The sequence below is a fragment of the Lutjanus erythropterus genome, chromosome 24, assembly GCF_056507025.1.
Source record: "Lutjanus erythropterus isolate fLutEry1 chromosome 24, fLutEry1.hap2, whole genome shotgun sequence".
NCBI classification, from domain to species: domain Eukaryota; kingdom Metazoa; phylum Chordata; class Actinopteri; order Lutjaniformes; family Lutjanidae; genus Lutjanus; species Lutjanus erythropterus.
Window position 1 is genome coordinate 2,560,630 of NC_139340.1, and position 20,571 is coordinate 2,581,200.

Here is a 20,571-nt window from a genome sequence, read left to right on the forward strand (position 1 = left end):
GAACAAAGTAAGAATTGTGAGGTTAAAGTCAGAATTCTGACTCAGAACTATTTCTTTAAGTCAGAATTCTGCATTTAAAATTACAATTATGAGTGTTGCGTCAAAATAAAGAGATGTTGGTCAGAACTCTGAGACTGAAGTCAGAATTCTGATTTTATTCTCAGAATCTTGACTCAGCACTCAAAATTTTTAATGCCAGAAATCCGACTTTTAACTGGTTGTCGAACCCAAGTTGATGACCTTTGACCTTTGAGTGGTTTTGGTCTGGTGTTCACTGACAGTTAATGTTGTCTGGGTTGTGGTGTTCATTCAGTCTTTCGATGGTCCTTAACATTACACCAAAAAAAGCCAGATGTTGATAAAGAAGAATACATTTGAATCCAGAGAGCACCTTTGATGGAGTATCCTGTGGCTGAAGTATGTCATGTGACGACACCTGAGTCAGCTGCATTTACTGATCAGAACAACTAAAGATGTGGTTAAAAGTTCCAAAAAGCTATTAATCACACCATGACACACTTAATAAGAAACCTGAAGATGAGAGGAAACTGTTCAAACAGCTTTAGAGCAGTGTGGATGGTTTTTGTCCAGTTATCACAACCACTTATCTGGAGGTAAAACAAAATGTTAAAGGAGTGTTCTCAATGTTGGTGTATACTTGATATATGATATATGATTGTGTTCAAATGTTTGATGTAGTTTTTGATTTGTGATGTGGTCTTCACACTGTTGAAGGTAGCCATTGGCTTCCACTCATTATTGTCTGGTATGAAAATCAATAATCCAACTCTTGGAATGTGTTTTGAGTTGTATAATTCATCTAAATGACCATCAAGTCTGCATTGATCTTTGTCAGCACTAGAAATGAAGGTTAAGTAAAGCCTGGCTCGAAAAGTTTACACTGCACTACCTCAGAATGATCATCTAACTTGGACAAAAAGTAATGCAGGCTTGACGTACTCTGTGATGGTTTACAAAACTCAACCAAGGCTCCAGAGTCTGCAACTTGATCTTCATATTGTACTGAAATAACTGGAACATAATTTTTAGTAAATGTCCTAAAACCAAGGGTATGATCTTTAAAATATGATGTGCATAATAAACATCCACTAGTTTCTGCTGCTGCTCTTCCTCTTCTTCACACTGTTTAACATGTTTAGCGTGTCCATTTTGTTTTCACTTTCAAATAAGTGGCTTCAATAATCTGGTTAAACTGTAGATGTTTAAAACCTGACCGGGTGTCTGATGACTTGTGCTGCTTGCCCTAATGCAGAATGACATTGCTGAGTTCAGAAATGAAAAGCATCATGGCCAAAACTACAAAACAAGATCCAGGTTGTTTTACAAAAAAACTAAAAAAAAAAACACATTTAAACCAGTGAATTGAGTTTGTATGCAACAACACCATGCAAGTCCTTCACAAATACAGCCTGTTGAACTAAACAAAAACAGAACTTAAGATCTGCCTGTTCTGTGGAGAGATGATTTCACAGTTGATATTCCAATAATGCTGAACAGAAAAAGTCTGATTTGTTGTACATTTCCAGAGACAGTGGTTACACCTGTTTTCATTGTCACTGAATGTGACAGAGCCAAGCAGAAATCGAATTACAGTGATGTGTCCACACAGTACCGTCTCCCCCAGAGTCAGAGAAGACAATCAATATCAATATCAGGGGAATGTAAATCCAGGACATGATTAGTTTGCTGAGGACAAAGACTGGAAGCGAGGGGACAGTTAGCCTAGCCTTTCTGTTAAACTAAGGCTTTGTTCTGACTGCAGGCAAATCAGATTTACTCAAATAAAGACGGTCCGTCAGCACTGTTATCTGCAAATGCTCAGACTGGATTTGTGTGTGCAAACAACACCAACCTATCTGAACAGGTTGCTGTGGTAACGACCTGGGCATCAGTCACTATGTACTCTGGTGATGCAGCTTTCCAACAAGGAAGCGTGACAAGGCAATCTATGTGTTTCTGTGTATTGTCCTCCATAGTCCTCTGCCTGTACTGGCAAAGATTTGGTCATGTCTGGGAGGGAACCCTTGATTTTCTGACTTGAACATGTTTCATCATTGTGCAAATTAATTTTGTTTTATTATGTGAAACCACTGTGGTTAAGATCTGGGCAGGTTTAGGGACAAAAACAGACCATGCTTTCATGGTTCTGGGGTTCCCTTCTAGACACAACCTGTGGGTTCTGCTCAGCTGTTCTGATACACTCCCATCATGCTGAAATTTGATGTTGTTCGTCATGCTTGAGTGATGCAAAAGACACTGAAATTTGATTTGAGCATCCAGAACATCTGGACAGAGATGCATCTGTACAAATGTGATCAGAATCGCATGTCAAACCACCTCCAGATGTGAACTGGATCCCATTTGCAAAAATCATATTTCATTTGATTTACTGATGTCCACACTTTCTAAAATCAAGCTGGATATACCAGAAAAACAGATTTTGCCTGTCAGTCTGACTGAGGCCTAAAAGAGCTGATGACAACTGAAGTTTTTGAGAGGTGGATTTTTTGTTCTACAGATCTAGGTTCATTGTTTCTGCCTGCTTCCAGACTTTAAGCTAATCAACTGGATGCAATCAAGATAACATCTAGATTCATCCTCTCATTTGACAGTGGATAAGATGGCAAAAAACATATTTATCAAAATGTTATTGTTCTTTCAAATGCTGTTTTCCCACAAATAATAGTGAGAGACTAAATCAAACCACATGTTTACAATGACAATATTTTCCTTTGTGGCTCTAACAGCAAAGATGGGACTGATAAGAACGTACTGAGGCTCCTCAGAGACTCGGTGGATTCAGGATTGACTGACCCGGGGTTGCAGCTTTGACGCAACAATCTGTTTGTTCAGATTGTGCTTGGATTTCTGTTTGATCACAGTGTCAGCCAGCCCACACGAGGCCCTTTTCCACCAAATTAGCTCTGGTTCTTGAACTGGTTCCACTCCCGATTCTTAGAACCTTGGTTTGACCTGTAGAATATGACACACCCACTCTGGTTCCCAAGGAAATCTCATGTTTTGGGTCCAAATCAATTTATTTTCGGTGGCAATACTCCAAAATGGTTCAAAATTAAATGCACAAAGCAGAACGGGTCCAGTTCCATGTTGGTGGAAAAGTCCTGGCAGAGATCTGGCCTGGCATGATGAACTCAAACACTTGATGTGTCAGGTCATTGGTTGTGTAATCAGAGGATACATGTTGTATTAAAATGACAGGCGTAACCACAGCCTTAGGTCCAACGGACTAAAGATCTACAGTGACAATGAAAGATCTATGGATACGTTCTTTAGTCCACTCTGCCTTCTTGACTACATGTGGAGGTTCCATATAAACTGGGGTTATATTGAACAGAGACTCTGCAGTGTGAGCTGTCTATTCTTACAAGACTAAGCCAGAAATAGACAACACAAAGTGCTTACTGGGGTTTCACCTATCAACTGACTGTATATGTTGGCACAAGAGGAGCTCTATGTCTGTGTCTGAGAACATCAGCAGTGACTGGTCTACATGTGTACATCCTCCAAAACGTGCACAATACGGTATCGTAGTTCCAACCGCACTGATATATAAATACTGTTTTTATTTAGAATCATCAACACAGGAAGACATGGAAATAAAATGCTTCAAACAATCATGGCAACCTGTGGCCAAAAAACAAACATTCTGAAAATGTCTAAGTGCACTTACACAGCTCTGACAAGATTTGAGTCTAACCTGCGGTGTCCCCTCCCCACCAAAAGGAAAAAAGGCCCGAAAACAACAAAGAAAAACTACTATTTAATAATGTGCCATTTTGGACCAAATGACGGTAACTTTCCAAATGCTTACCTTGATCAAAAATGGACTTGGTAGAAACAATAACCGATGGCTGTGAGTGGAATGGTCAGCGAGAGCTCTTTCTTCAGTGGGGGACACAAGATTTTGTAGTAAAGACTATTCTAAGACTAGATGTTCTCTGTCAACGGTCTGTGAACAAGAGTTCAGGGCTACTTTAACACGTTTTTGTTCAATAAATGGGATTTATATTGACTTGTTAATGCATCGTCCCAAATTTACATATTTTAATCTGAACCCTCCCCCTTTCCCCAAGTAGGGAAGCTATCACAACAGGCAGGCATGAAAAATAACCCATTTTAACCTTAAAATAAATAATAAGGAAAATGATCCTCTCTGTACATAGAAAAAGAGATGGGGAGGCTGCAGCACATTCACATAATGTGGATGTGGGGGTGGGTACTTTGATCAGGACGTCTCTGTGCTTACACTGACTCATGTGGGATGATGCAGGCACAGTAGAAGAACTACTAGAGCGCTCTATTGGAACCATTTCTCCTCTTTCATTATTGACTTGCTTTTCCTGGAAACATACTCTGGTCTGTCTTTTGTCACCTTTTCGATTGTGTCTGATAAAGGAAGGGCGGGGCAGGGTTTGATGGGCTTTCTGAGAAGGAGTCCGTTTGCTGTGTGTTTGGAGCAGGGGCTCAGAGCATGCCAAACCCTTTGGCATAGGTGATGGCTTTCAGCAGTCTCTCCCTCAGCTTCTCCTTGCTGCTGTACTCAGGCAGCAGCAGCACATTAAAGCAAGTGTGAGACGTTGGTAACCTGTCGAGGCAGAACAACACACAGCTGCTCAGTTTCACACACATCAGCATCAAACAGAAAACCTAAAGACACATTTGATCTCTCTTCTCAATGTGTTTAATGACTCAGTGCCAGTTTAAAATAGTTTAAAGTGCAAAATGCAAACAATAAAAAACTAAAATTTCCAGCGACCTAGTAGCAAAGCTGGGAGAGCGTCCATCACATGTACCATTTCCTGTTCTGTCCTATCCTCAACTGTCCTATCTGAACAAATACCCCAAAAATAAATAAACAATAAAAATTTCAAATTTCAAATAAATTACAACACTTAAACCCCAACTGTCTGATCACACAAATGCCTATGAACAGACAAACTAGAGTAAATTATGCCACAGATCAAAGTGATCCTACAGTCCTCTCCAAGGAAAAGCGCATGTGACAGTTTGTCTTGCTGGTTCAGATCAAATAATTTTGTTGATCAGTGCAGAGCAAAATGGCAACATACACATGTCCTTTGAAATTTTACAGAAAATAATACAATGAACCATTGATTGAGCAATAAAGTAAGGATACACCTAGTGATTACTTTTATTATTGGTTAATCTGTCAATTATTTTCTTCAGAAAATGTCAGTAAATACCGGGAAAGAGAACACGACAAGTTCCACTATGTCCAGGCTGACATATTCAGATGACTGACTAACAGTCCAGAACCAAAATACATTCAGTTTAACATCATATAGTAGACCTGCAAATATTCACATATTAACAACTTTTCTTAAAAATGGTTTGGTAAAAAACAATTAATTGATTATCAAAATAGTTGCAGTTTAATTTTCTGTCAGTGTTCTACTCAGTTAATCAAAACATGGATACAACTCTACATGAAACTTGCTCAGTGTGTTGTTCAAAGTCCTGTTATTCCAAAACTTGTTTGTGAAAAAACAATATTGAATATTCACCGTACAAACAGCAGCTACATGCCCAGCCTCTGAAGCTACATGTAGGCTACTTTGTCATTCATATGTGCATCCCTGACAGTACAGGTACATGTTGGGGCTATAGAGGCAACCATGTCATACCCTGGAGAAACCACTTGGGGGCAGCAAAAACTGAGATTAGTCAGCTCCAACATGTTTGTAATTTCAGCAGAGAATCAAAGTGGATTCACCAAGACGTAAACTGAAAAAAGACAGAAGGCTAACTAGTCTTTTCTTTTTCAGTAATAGACTTAGCAACACCACTTAACTTTCTACTTAATGTGACCCCCACTTTCTACTGTCAATGACAATGGAAGTACATCAACTCCATAGCAGCAGTAGTAGGTATATTCATAAACAAAACAAAGCAGAACTTGTGACCGTGGCTAGTAGGGCTGCACAATTAACTGACACTGCAATATGTCAAGGATATATCCAAATCACAGAGGCTGCAATTTTGTGATAAAGGTAAAATGTGTGATAAAAAAAAAGGCATTAAGTTACAGTACTGTGCTGCAGAGATGTCCTGAACTTCAAATCTTGTTCCCCAGATGTAAGAAAATATGTCCCAATAATCATCATACGTAATAGTATGTTCCAGTGAAAATGAAAAATGTGATGCACAGATGATCATCCCCACTAAACACAGGACATACGGTCCATTTGGTATTGCAGTGGTGATACCACTGGGTTGAATCTGATGCTGAACTACAAATAATGTATGCATGATAATGCCTGGCAGGACTCCTGTTAACACCTTGTGTTACCTTTGAGATCTGAGAATAAAGCTACCAGTCTCCAGACAGATGTGCATAAGCTTGGAAAATATCACTCTGAATGAGTCTTACTCAACTCATTCAAGCTGCTTTAGCACTACCTTTAACAAGCTGTCTTTCAGTCTTTACTCCTCATCTTTCGAAAGGGACTGAGGTGAAGTTCACACCTTGGTCTCATTTATACGTCATCAAAAAAGTGTTGCACGGTTGTTAGCTACTTGACAATTTTGTACGTGCACTCCAGGTCAGACAGGCATTAAAAAAGCAGCCCCTTCATTCATGTCAGTGTGAACACTGTGTTAGGACAGTGGAGTGCTGCTACACAGGGCCCAGGAAAAAGGAAAGCAGGTCTGCTGTTAGTGCTGATTGCCATTAAATGATTTTCTAAAGCAGAATGTAACAAGCAGGTCAGCCAGTGTCATCTGCTCTCATACTTGGAAAATGATTCTGTTAATATTAACAGAGAGCTATAAAGAGATTAGGACACAGTGACAAATTCAGAGACACTCCAATGTTAAAACCATTGGAAGACAGGACCAAGAAAGTGAAGCAGTTAATTTGAAATTTAAATCAATCACTTTCAGGAAGGGAAGTCATATATATGTTCAGTTTGAACCAACTAGGTCTCTGTTAGAATGAAGAAACATTCTGAGTTTGTTCCACGCAGAGGTGAGGAGCAGCATTCTGTTCAGAGGAGGCTCACCTGTCTGTGTCAGGGCCGTTCTTGGCAATAATCATCTTCAGCTTGCCCAGCCCACCCACAGGTGCTCTGTCAGTGCCAGTGGTGAACTGCAAAAAGAGGCGCTTCTGCTCCTCACCAAACGAGTGCAATGTCTCCCAAAACTCCCTGAGATGCAAACAAACAGAATCAGAATGTGTGCAGCGTTAACATCTCAAAATACAAAAGAGGCAATGGAATTAATTAAACAATCATTTAGTCAACATTTACCTTTAACAGCAGTCGTCTTAACTGCGGTCCAATAAACATTTCAACTTACAGGAAGGCTGATACACCTCATGTGACTTTCAAAAGCTATAAACAAACACACACTTACTTGATGATTCGAGAGTCTCTGTTGTAACCTCCATCATATTCTGTTGTTTCTTCAAGTGCTAGGAAGTCCAGGTTCTGCAGTGTGTGACAAAGATAAAGCACGGATAGAAATGAAGCATTTGAGCACATTTAAATGACTTACTAAAATATGCAAATGTGTGGTAACACAGCTCACTCTGCTTCCACAGATGAGGAGCTCGATTTCCTCTGGTCTGAACAGGTATTTGAGCGGTGACTCGTTGGTGACCATGTGGAAGCCTCTCCTGAACGCTTTAAACTGCTTCTCCACACTTTTGTTCAGCATGTACTCTGCATACTGTGCCACAAACTCCTGCACAAACACACACCAACAGAGACAGTTACTATCAAGTGTCCAAATCCTGATGTGCACTTAAACATGGATCACAGTGGGAGCTTGTAGGAGTGCAAATCACAAATTTCATCACAATACGAAGATTCTTTGGAGAACGATACAATATTTATCGATATCCCAAAGTCAGCCACGATATGATTTTGATTTGATAAAATTCAGGGGTCTTGGTCAGTATCGGACAGATATGTCCGATGTGTCAAAATATGATTGATTAAAAGCATTATTAGTCCAGATTGTAAGTGAACGTCATCTGACAGAAATACTGACAAGCAGCTAGACACAGAATGGAAACACTGCATCTTGTATAAATACAATACAGAGGACAGTTCCTGTGTAGTAACTTTTGAGTGACAGTTAAATATACAGTGCACTTCTTTTAAACTTCCCCTTGTATCAGGCTAAATACCTACACTTAAATGCTGACCCACCCACGTGCTGCCAAAAGATCTTGACAGATCTATTTTTTGCAGATCACTTAAAGGATTGCTTTCTTGACAGGTTACCATCAGAAGATGGATTTAGTTTTTTAGCTATTGAATCCTCGCTAAACTCACGTCTAGGGTCGAAAAAAATATCTAAGTATTGATACTTTTTCCAATACCATGAAATGATACAATATGAACAGTCTGAACTACAGCTTTAGGAGGAGACCTCAACAATCAGATTTACTTCAGTTAATCAAATGCTTCATGTTTTCTGTTGGCTCACCTTTCTGTTTTCATTTGTGACTGGAATCTTGTCCCCATTTTCCCTTAAATCGTACATGAGTGGGTTCCCAAACAGGTCTGTCTGGGAAATCTGGAAAGTGATCATCATGTCCTCCTCCACGCTGCCCTCATACTCCAGCAGCTCCTTCAGGCTCTGGTACAGAACCTTTCCAACACAGATCGTATTTAGCAATTCTCATCAAGATACAAACATGGCTGTCCAGAAAGTAAACATCCACGACCACAATCTGGCAGTGCTGAAAGTTAAACTGTATTTGTTCCATTGCATAACTTTCCGACTACAGAACAATCACAACGTTTTCTGAGGTAGTGCTTACCGGGTTGGCATCAGCCAAGTCCCTGAAAGTTCCTTTCTTGCCCATCAGCTTCCTGTACACCACCATGGGAAAGTGGACATCCAGGATACAGTTGTTATAGATGGCCAGCCCTAGAACGATGCCGATCAGAGTGTACTGTCCCTCATTTTCAAATGATGACGGGTTGAACCAAAACAGTTTGGTGCCCTCGTCGTATGTGAACATGCCTACAGGAGGAAAAGATGACATGAAAAAATGTTCAATAATACACAAAACACAATCAGAATTTTGGGAGCTCTACAACAACATTGAACTTGCTTCCATTATGATGCAGTTATAAACCCCTCTAATATAGTGTCAGCAATGGTGACTTCACAGACATTTTTCCACATCTTTGTTGACTCTTCTGTGCTGAATTTACATAGTGGGATATATCAAAGCTGTCATAGTTGTTGCATTTTCCTGGTTTTAAAGGCTGTTCAGCTGTTCTATTATCTGTCCACTTAGTCAATAGTGATGATTATCAAAAATCTCATTTTGTCGACATTTTGTGGAAGCATCAAATGTCAATAAATAAAATATCAAATTTGAAGTATTTAGTCAAGAAAATTGTGATGATTAATTTCCACATCACCCAGCATTAGTCAGAATTTCCAATGTCTGCAAATTTGAACTCCAACAAGTCATCTAACATGGAACATTATTTTCCTAATAGACTGCTTGTAATGACGGTCTTAGTGAAGACATGAGTGCAACTCTGTGTACACTGACCCTTTTCTTGTATTAGCGGAACACCACAATTAAATGTCTCATGTAAACACTAACTGGAGTGTTCCAAATGAAATTGAATTCTGTTGGAATAGAACGGGTTAATCACAGTATTATTTTACTTTATTCCCCAGGGACGATGCATATTGATCCACATCACTGTAAATGTGCCAGTGTTCGTTGTCCCTTTATCTGTGTGTCTGCTGCTGACCTCTGCTGCTTGTCATCCCTCTCACTCTCCACATTTGTTGTCCTTGCCTGGACTGTATACTACTGAATAAAGGCAAAATGCCAAAAGATAACAAAAAAATAAGAAATATAGAATAAATTCACTTTAATTCTTAATAAGGAGGAAATGCTGTTCTGAAAATGCTCCCATTGTTGCACACCTGAAACTGTCTCTGCCCTACTTGTAAAAGCAATGAAGTACCAGTCAAACTGAAAATGAAAGCACACGTTTCACTATTACCCATCCACTGTAAAGAGAGTTACTTCCACTTGTGTGCACACACATGCAGTTTTTAAGTCAAAATGAATAATTGGACATGTAAGGTGTAATCCACATCTGTTCACATCAGTTGGTTTCTATGATTTGATTCAACTAGCCTGACAGTGCCACATCTGTTGAGAAGCCTTTTCCTTACTGCTCCTCATCTCAGCAATTAAGATGGTTTCACTGGCCAAATTAATTACTGTGTGTTTCTGTTACATACAATCTATCATAGACTAGTGAGGTGCTCTCATGTCATGTCTCTCAACCTTTCTGGCTAATTCTGGCATATTCTCAGAAATGTTGTTGTGTGTCTTCTTACCAATATCTGGGTTGAAGATCTCCTCCACCACCAGCTGAAAGAACTCTTTGGAAACACCTCCTTCATCTACACCTTGCTCTCCTTCAAACTCCACATACAGCTGCTTCTTCAAGTCTGCAGGATTCTCCATCGCTATCATCTCCAGCTACAGAGACACAAGAGCAACACATCAGTGCAACGTGTCCAAAAACTAAAACAAAAGTGAAATAATTAAATGCACTTAAGTGGCACACATACCCTGACCAGAGCGTCGTCAATGATGTGGTCTCGGCGCACTTTGAGCCTCAGGTAGGGGTTGAGCTGCTGACCCTGCACCAGGCTGTACAGCACAGTAATACGCCGCTCGCTGTACATACGGATACGGTTATCGTAGTACAAACCCAGGTTCTTGGTGACGGCATTTAGGATGAAGGGGCAGGTCATAAAGGAGAACTTGTTTTCAGTTTCAACCTTAAAGAAAGTGTAGTCCTTGTCCATTTCCAACACCTCGTTCAGAGGCTCATTGACAAACTCCTCAAAGGGAATGAGCGGCCGCCTGCAGTCGTTGGTTCGAATGCCCAACTCCGTCTCCAGCGGGTCCACCCGAGGGCCCTTCTTGTTCCGGCGCTCCTCCCCCAGCAGTTCCTGCAGGGTGAGCTCGCTGGACTCCGGGATGGGCTCCTCGTCCTCTTCCTCGTTATGCTCCACGTCGAGGTCGCCGCCCAGCACGTTTGCATAGTAGACGATCTTCAAGCACTTGGTGGCCGCCACCACAGCGTCATCATCGTTAACCAGGTTGCGGCTGTTGAACTCGTTACTGATCACCTTGTAGGTGATGAGCTGCTGGAAGGTCTCCACCATGCGCCGGATCTGCTCTGCGCTGTAATGTGACCACAGGCGTGCCAGCTTGGCCTGAGCTGCCAGGGGGAGCTTGCTCATGGCCTTGCAGAACTGTGGGAGGGCGATCTCCAGGTACTCTGGGCTGTGGAGGTTACTGTTTTCCATCACTATAACAAACAGGTTCAGGTAGTTTGGGTCTCGTGAATACACATTGTGGTACGTCAAGTCGCACTCTACGTTGGGTGAGAGGTAGACCAGTGCATTCAGGAAGGCGGCTTCTATCTTCTCATTGGACAGCAGGCGCTCATAGACCCGCCGCACGGCTTCGATGTCCACTGACACTTCATCGGGGGCCAACTTTTGGACATCGTTTTCCCCTGAGGAGCCCTCTCCGAGCCTTGACGACGAAGACGAGGCAGGGGAGTCCTCCTCCATAGCTGTGGCAGAGCAGGCAGCTGCCTCCTTCTCATCCTCGTCCTTGTCCTCATCCTTACCTTGAAGCGACTTGAGCTCCTCCTTGGTGTGAGGTTTGGACCTCCTGAAGCTCTGCACCAGGCCCTCGGCACTGGAGAACACCCGACCTATTACCCTGATCAGAGGCGAGTAGTCTTCCTTCTCTCCACAGATGTCCAAGATTTCATACACTTTCTCCTCTGTCAGGTACGTTACATCTACACAAAGAATCAAAAAAGGTAAAACAGAAAGGAAAACAACACTGAATAAATAGAAACCCGAGGTAGAGGAAAAAACGGTTTCAATTGCTTTATTTGTGCTTTCCTGAATAACGTATTTGGATTGAAGCACATCCCTAGTTGAGATGTGAGACTTGTACATGTGTGACCACCTCTGCTCAGCAGTGTGTACATCCTGACAACCACTCACCTTTGAAATTGTCCCTAACAGAGTGGACATCTTTATGGTTCATCTTCCTGTTGCTGCAGGCCGAGTTGCTGTGAGCGCTGCTCTCCAGGTAGGCCGAGGCGGTGCCTTTCTTCGAGGGGTGGGGGTCACATAGCTTGGCGTTAACCTTGTAGAGCTCCAGGGCTTTGACCGCGGCTGCATTGTTATCCATGCGGTTGAAGCCGACCGACGAGGCACACCATGAGTTGGAGCACGACTCATTCCCACAGCCCTCCGTTAACTGATGGTAATAGCGCTCTATTAGATGTTTGGCAGCTGCTCGCTTCCTGTGTTCAGAAGTAAGGCACAGCAGGTTAGAAGTGCTGCGCAAATCCAATTTATTCATCATCAACAGCAGTCAGTGCAACATGGGATGAAAGGCAGAGATGAGAATGATTCCTGATTCAACAGCTTAGTGTTCATTTCATCAGACAATTCAAGACTTGAGAGTTGTATGACAGCAGCGTTGGTCATGTGAGTGCTGAAAATGACACTGTCACATCCATTAAATTTGTGTTTCTAATTTTTGAATGACTTCTCCAGTACTTCCATATCATTAAGTGTTAGTTCACTCATATTAGAGCCCTAAGAAAAAAAGTTTTTCAGACTTTGTCATTCCCACATGAAACAGAGTCTGATAAATACTTGGATTTCTGAGGCAGATACTGAACAAAGAATTGTTTGTTGCCACAGTATTTAAACATCAAAATTAGTACTGGATATTCCCGACTGGCTGAGTCGGTGTTGCTTGTACTGCCGGTGTTTCAACAGTGTCTGTAAAGCTTGTGTTGAAGTTGCTGCTGCAGCTTCAGCACAAGCTGGACACTCTGCGACGGCCTAAAACTTGCCCTCACTTGCTGCAGAGAAGAAGGAGGCCCATGCAAGGAAAAAGTTTTGAAGGGTGCTTCTTGGTGAGAAGACACTTCATGGACTACATTTTTATTTTCTCTTTTTAACACACAGTGATCAGCGCACTGCTGCAAACTGTGCAGTAGCAGCCTTTAGCTGCTAAGCTCAGTTAGTGGTCCCATTAGTCTAGGATGCAGCATCAGACCAACGGAGGCCAGCTTTAAGACCAGAAACACAGCACCTGACTTGATTTAACATTACAGGGACTCTGACTTGACTGACTTCTGGGACGATGAAGACACGGCAGGTTCAGGCCTGGACAGGCCATGTGAAGCGGTTGAAGAGTGACTTTATTACTTAGTAAGGTAATTTTTCTGTATGCAATGCCCTTCATGTTAGTAAGTGTGTGAGTATTTGTTTTAGTCAAGTTATTGCTATGTTTTGATCGACAAAAATTGTTTGTTTGTTGAAACAAACTAACAACATGTTCAGTCTCCCGCTGGTTGCTCAGACACATTCAGAGTCATTTACTAATATTAATATTTAACAGGCGTCTCTCTTCATTTCCCCAAAAATATACATTTTAAATACTGTAATTAATATCATAAACATGTGACAACTACTCGACTAATGGCTTAAACTGATGACTCCTGGTCGACTAGGAAAATCTTTAGTCAGGGAAATATTGCTAAGTGCAATCAAGTGAAATTTGTTGATAAAGGAAAAATGTAACAAACAGCATTATAATGAAGAACTGTAGTGCTGCAAAATGACTGATGCAAAAATGATCATTGCCACTAATTGTGCATCATATCATAGTTGCATTATCTGTCCACACTAATTGCAATATAATTTTCTTTTCCCGTATCATGCAGCCCTACATAAGAACAAAGCAATGGCTTTTTCCAGAGCTTTTAACTATGTCTAACAGGTTTCTTCATTGCTGATGAAGAGCATTTGTTTTTAAAGAAACTGGCTATGCTCCTTGAACAATTCAAATTATCTACACTAGTATCCTGCTTATGTTTTGCACATACCAAGAGATTATCCCAGTTTTAGAAACCTAAATAAGACCTTAAACCAATTTTGAAAAACCTACTGCCTTGAGTGCTTTAATAGAAACCAGGATCCTGTGACAAGGTTCTCTGACATACTTCATACTAGCCAAGATGGTGAGACATCAAGATACACCTGCAGCTAGACAACCAGAAACATGGAAACTGTTCTGATCATGCATACAGGTATATCAATAACCAGGTTTCATGTTCATGTGAACACCATATCTTGCATGTACTCACAAACAAGGTCAGGCCCCAAACCAGGGCATTAATGCATATGTAAACACACTCACTGCAACAGGATCAAATTGGAAGAACATCAGGGCTGCACAGTTATTCAAAATATTGTCAAAATTGCAATATGGCCAAGTGCAAAATGTATCCAAAATGCAGAAGCTGCAATTTTTTTGATAAAGGTAAATTGTGTGATAAACAGCTTTATAATGAAGTACTGTAGTGCTGCAGAGATGCTCTGACCAACAAATCTTGTCCTCCAGATCACAGACCACAACAAATATCACAACATCATTATTTTGAGTATTTTACAGTGAAAATGAAAATTGTGATGCAAGAACGATCACTCCCACTATCCGCATATCAAATCACAATTGCTACATCTGTCAAAACAATTGCAATATCACGTTTGTTTTTACCATATTATGCAGCCCTCAAGAACATATTAGCATGCTGGTGTCACTTTTGCTACTTTTTTGCATGTTAGAACACTCTATAACTATAGTTCACCACATACATATCATAACATGGTTATAACAACCACATTCAGCAGGGCTTTGACAGGGAGAAATGAAAACAAGAAGTGAGAATAGACAACGTGACAGAGCTACTGGTGATGACTGCATGTCTTCAGTGGATGCTCACAGATAGACATACATGTGCAAGTGTCAGATGAGTCGTACTTACATTCGGCTTGCTTCTGGGTTTTCTATTTCAGGCTCCTCGTATTCTCTGATTGAACAACAAACAATAAGGATGAGAACTACAGCAGAGGTCACGAAGTGCTGCATTGACATGACAGTTAAAACTGACACTGCTGGCTCTCTGTTGGCTGCATTAGGGACTACTGCAATTGTAACGTGCATTTTGATTTAGAAACTGCGCATATCTTAGGGGCGATAGGAAAATGACATGCTAGATGCACTGGAGTCGGTGTCTTGTAGCTAGAAGCAACCAGGTTATCCTGACAGTGACTAGGGTCACAGTCAGTGCATTCTGCTAAATGTGGCCATGCAGTTAATATGCCGTTATAACATGTCAAGATAAGAGCTGAACTAAATACAGTCAAATGTTAGGGGAGCAGTAGGTCTAACGTTGGTGAAGCAGAGGAAATGTCAGGGAGCTGGACATCCTGACGCTCACTTAGCAAGCTAATATAGCAAATAGCGTTAGCTAGCCCGCTGGCCTTATTTCAACTAACCTTATTATTCATGCACAATGACGTATAAAAAGTAGGAATAATTTAATTTTTACAGCTAATAAATCCATGTTTGCAATACGCTTCATCTAAATATATGCATAAAACAACAGGACAATAGCATCCACACAGCTCCCAGCAGCAGCAGCTAGCTAGCTATGACTGTCAGTGTTCCTCCCAGCATCCCCGGCATCCCCGACTCTTTCCTGTGAGCGTCCCCACCTATAAGCTCCTCCTGCGGGGCTGCTCTCGGCCTGTGGTGGCGCACACTCACAGTCCTCCTTCTCGTCGGAATTCATACGAGACTTTCTCCTCAGTTGTTTGTTATCCTGCTGCTGTGTGTGAATGTTTCAGGTCCTCCACAGAGAGATTACAACTTCAACAGCACGGCGGTGCAGGTGTACACGGACAGCGACCAGCGATTTTCTATTCAAAACTTCATTCACGGCCTTCCTACTGCAGGCTCTTTCCTCTGCCTGACGTTCACCGCCATCTTGACTTCACCATCAGCCCACGTCCCACAATGCACTGCGGTCTAGCTACAAGACCGACCCGCTGGAATGGATCGTAATGCTTCAAGGAACTGGACTCAATATATTCATCCATGATTGTACCATAGGCTGACTATAGATAAAGTGGATTTTTTTTTTTTTTATGTGTTAATTTATGAAGAAAATTCAACAATACACTACTTCTACTACTACTACTACTACCATATGTATATATATATATATATATATATATATATATATATATACTGCTATACATGTCCATCACAGTATTATGTTTATATGCATACCTGTCCACAACCTAATAAATATACAAATTAACAAATAAGTTCTCAGATTTTGATTAAATATTGCAGAGATGGGGAGTGTCTAAGTACAGAAACTTCAATGTGTTGTATTTTAGTAGTCTGACAACTTTTTACTTTTATTCCTTACATTTTAACACAAACATCTGCACATCTGCACACACATTTTCAAAAAAGGCTTGTTACTTTAATTTCAATGCAAGACAAAACATGAAAAGATGTAACATGATTAAAACAACCACAAAAAAACATAAAAGACAACAAAATGAGTGACATAAGACAAAAACAAGTAGAAGACATAACAATACAAAAATGATGTAACAAGATGAAACAAAGTAACTATACATAAAACAAAAATGATATAAAAGCCACAACAAAATGAAAATGACATTAAAAAAAAGATGAAAACAATGTCACAATACATAACACAATGAAAATGACATTACAAGATAAATATGTGGAAAAAGATGTTACAAGACAAAAATGATGTAACAAGATGTAACAAGACAAAAATTATGTAAATAGCATAACAAAACGAAAGCAAAACCAAAACCAAAACAATGTAAAAGATTTATAAAGACTTAAATGATATAACAAGACAAAAACAACATAAAAGATGTAACAGTACGTAACAACACAAGAACAACATGAAAGAAGGAACAAGAGGAAACAGAGAAGGAACCTAGACTGTGAAGAAAATCTGATGTTCAGTTAGCCACATCCTTCTTTTTATGTGGACAAGTTGTCATTTTTGTGAGTGGCCGTCACCTCTACTTTTTTTTATTCCTTTCTATTCCCTTCCTTTATTATAAAGAGCTGATGAGATTGACAGGACGGGGGTAGAGAGAGAGGGTTACATGCAGCAAAGGACCACAGGCTGGAAACATATCAGTAAGAACAGAAGAAGCCTGAGATCTCTTATGACTTCAGCTTTATCTGAGGCATCTGAGAATTTCACTGCCTTTCAACTTATAGTTGAAAGATGCTTGACAAGATATTGAATGAATAGCAAAAAAAAGACAGCTGTCTCTGAACACCAGTCACAGCATCCACTGGGAAGATGCCAAAGGTCATACATGGATCAGTCAGTGGATAAAAGATTAGGAAAGACATTCACCTCTGGCATCAGAGACATAAGCTGACACATCTCTTTATATTTAACTATCTACCCACAGACAGCGTGCATCAGCTGACCTCTCTGAAGTTTGAAGAAAATCCGGGTGTAAGTTTTACACTAGAAAATTCACAACGTTTGACTTGACAAAGATTGTCCTGAAGTGCAGCAATGTGCCTCCACCCTGACTGGAGTATCATCAGTTCCTCCCCACAACAGAGTGAGCATCAGAGAAACAAACCCTGGTCAGGCTGGGCTGTTGATATATCTGCCCTGGATCCTGTTATTGTCCATCAATGTGTCTGTCATAGGACATTAGCATGTGTCTGCCCTGTTCCCTACACCATGCTATTAAGTGTTTAAATCCAGTGTATCCAGCCACAGACAAGGGCAGATTATAGTAATTCACCCCACAGTAAGTATCTCTTGTTACCCACATTTCAAGTATAGGCCTATTTCTGTTTTGTGCCTCTGCTGACTGTATCCCCCGCCTCACAAGTGTAGCACAGCCATCCCAAGACTTGGGCTACAATAAACAAAATGTTATTGAAATTGCAGTATGGCCAAGCACAATATCTAGATTGCAGAAGCTGTGATGTTTATACCTCTGCGACAGCTGTGGCTGGAGGCATCATGTTTCTGGTTTGTCAGTCCATCTATATGTTCATCCATTCCATCTCGTGAACGTGATTTCTCAGGAACAACTTGGGGAATTTCTTCAAATTGGATACAAACATCCACTCAGACTCAAGCATGAACTGATTAGAATTTGGTATTCAAAGGTCCCAGTGACTATATGTTCACCTCACTGTTGTGAACACTATATTTCAGGGAATTTCTCAAAGGCTCAAGGATGAACTGATCAGAATTTGGTGGTCAAAGGTCACTGTGACTTCACAAACACATTTGGGCCCTAACTCAAGAATTCATGCACTAATTATTACAAAATTACACACAAATATCTAATGGGATAAAATGATTAAGTGATGACTTTTAATATCCAAAAGGTCAAAGGTCAGCTTCACTGTGACATCATAATGTTCAGCTCTCTATCAGTCCTCTGTCCTGTCCTGTAAAATAGTCTCCAAGTAAAGACGGCATGTTTCTACCTGCTGGCTTGAAGCCACGTTCATGTGCACATGCACACCGTCTGAACTGTGTTTGTGTGTGGTGTGACAGTGTGCAAATGCCATGTTGGGACTTAAGGAGACTTGGATTACACCAGACGAGCAGTATGGAGGCATTTTATGTTTCTTTTTTCACCCAGCTGTTTTTTACATTTGAAAACTGGTCACCATTCACTTCCATTGTTTGGGTTTCCCTGTGAAACTGCAGCAGAGTTTTGTGGACTAACAAAATAAACCTGACCCTCAACTGGCATGAGCGTGAGTAGATAATGACTGAATTTTCATTTTGGGTGAATTATCCCTTTAACTTATTAACTAACTAAACCACATTTCAAATGAAGACATTAAACACGTCTGGGCTGCTCTCTCCATGTATTATCATTTATTGTTTCATCTGCAATAGACTGTAAGGAAGGAATAAAAAAGCATGATGGGCTGCTTCCAACATGTACTTGCTGTTTTGAGCCACACACTCTTTATCATACGCAGATATGAAAATTAAATGTGCAGTACAAGACTGTCAAAAGTACATCTGAGTTCATGTAGAAGTGAGTTGTTGCTACATAGTTTTCCCAGCAGAGAGCACTGCAGCCCAGTCACTTTATTGTTTCACATATATCTTTGACACAAGCCTTACATAGACACATTTCAGGGATCCTTGACATACAGTTATGAAATGTGTTTATGTAATAAACAAGACAATGCATCAATGTCAGTATCAGCTTTGTATCAACTTTTACTTTTACAAATAATAAGTACTGGTGTTGGAAATATTTTTTCCTGTTTTTTTTGGTCATTTGTTTTCTCATTTTAAGTCTAAGTCTAATTGTCCTCATTCAACAAACAGCTCTGCCAGACAAAACAATGTCAAATGAGGTGCAATTATTGCCACGACTATTGATTAAATATCCATGAATTTTTAATTGGTTAAATTATTAACAGTAGTTAATGTGTTAATGATTAATCATTAACATCCTTACTGCAAACGAGTGCTGCTGCAGCATTTTGTTTTGTTTTCTGTCCATATGTCTTTCATGTTTTTCAAAAGTATGATTTTAAAAGTAACTAAGTAAATTATATCTTGTAATGCATACTTAAGTACAAGTAAAAGTAGAGACTTGAAAAACTACTCATAGAAGTACAAGTACCCCAAAAAAAACTACTTAATTACAGTAATTTGAGGATTTGTAATTACTTCCACCCTTGGAAACAACTTTATGAATAAACACATAAGTCTGTCTCTTGATATTAAATCAGAATTTGAGTCTGAATCAGAAATACTTTATTGATTACCGGGAGGAAACTGTTCATGTTACAGGTGTTCCCATTCAACAATAGTAATGTATGCACAATCTACTACAATATATACAGAGACAATATAGCAATAATATCATATGCTGCAATAATGATTCTGATTGTGAAACAGGAAAATACCGTGAGTTTGCAGTGCTCTGTCAAGGACTCATCGGGTGCATATACAGTTGTAAGGATTTATAGCATGAAATCTTAACGTATTCAAAAGTAAAAAGGCAAAATATAAGGAAAAATAAGAGGAAGATTCTTTAAGTAAATGTACTGCCACACTGCAAACACTCGCAAAAGTTTTAAATTCAAGTATTATCAAAGAAATGTATTTAATATCTGAAAAGTTAAAGTATTCATAGTGCAGTTAAATGTTCCCTGTCAGCATTTTAATATGTCTGATGTTTTTGGATTAAAAAATGTGTTAATTCATAAATTACATGTTCACTTCACTGGCAGCATATATACTGACAGTCTTTGTGGCCTTTTTATTTTACAAGATTTGATAGTACTTTACATGCCTGTTCAAAATCTTTGTGAAAAGGAGACTTCTGGGGAGTAAACCTGCAATCATTTATACAGAACTTGGCTAGGATAATCAATAGATTTTTGACATATACCTTGTCCTCAGTTTTCATATTTGAAGAGTACAAATACAGCATGTGCATAAAATAATGCAAAATCTTTGAAGAAATATAATACATTTGGAAGCATCTTTCCATGACTTAGGTAGGTCTGAGTTATACAAAATATTTATCTAAATT

The 20,571-nt window shown here is 40.0% G+C and overlaps 1 protein-coding gene across 1 annotated transcript; it reads right to left on the reverse strand.

The window, feature by feature from the left end:
• Positions 1 to 3,570: 3,570 nt before the first annotated feature.
• Positions 3,571 to 15,983, reverse strand: LOC146304505 (ubiquitin-protein ligase E3A). Its single transcript, XM_084713736.1, has 11 exons — positions 15,673 to 15,983; positions 14,940 to 14,984; positions 12,094 to 12,398; positions 10,630 to 11,882; positions 10,393 to 10,537; positions 8,834 to 9,039; positions 8,497 to 8,661; positions 7,591 to 7,746; positions 7,417 to 7,490; positions 7,065 to 7,208; positions 3,571 to 4,627 (listed from the first exon to the last, which is right to left on the reverse strand). The coding sequence occupies exons 1-11, from the start codon at positions 15,747 to 15,749 to the stop codon at positions 4,507 to 4,509; spliced, it is 2,691 nt and encodes an 896-aa protein (XP_084569862.1). The 5' UTR covers positions 15,750 to 15,983; the 3' UTR covers positions 3,571 to 4,506.
• Between the last annotated feature and the right edge of the window lie 4,588 nt (positions 15,984 to 20,571).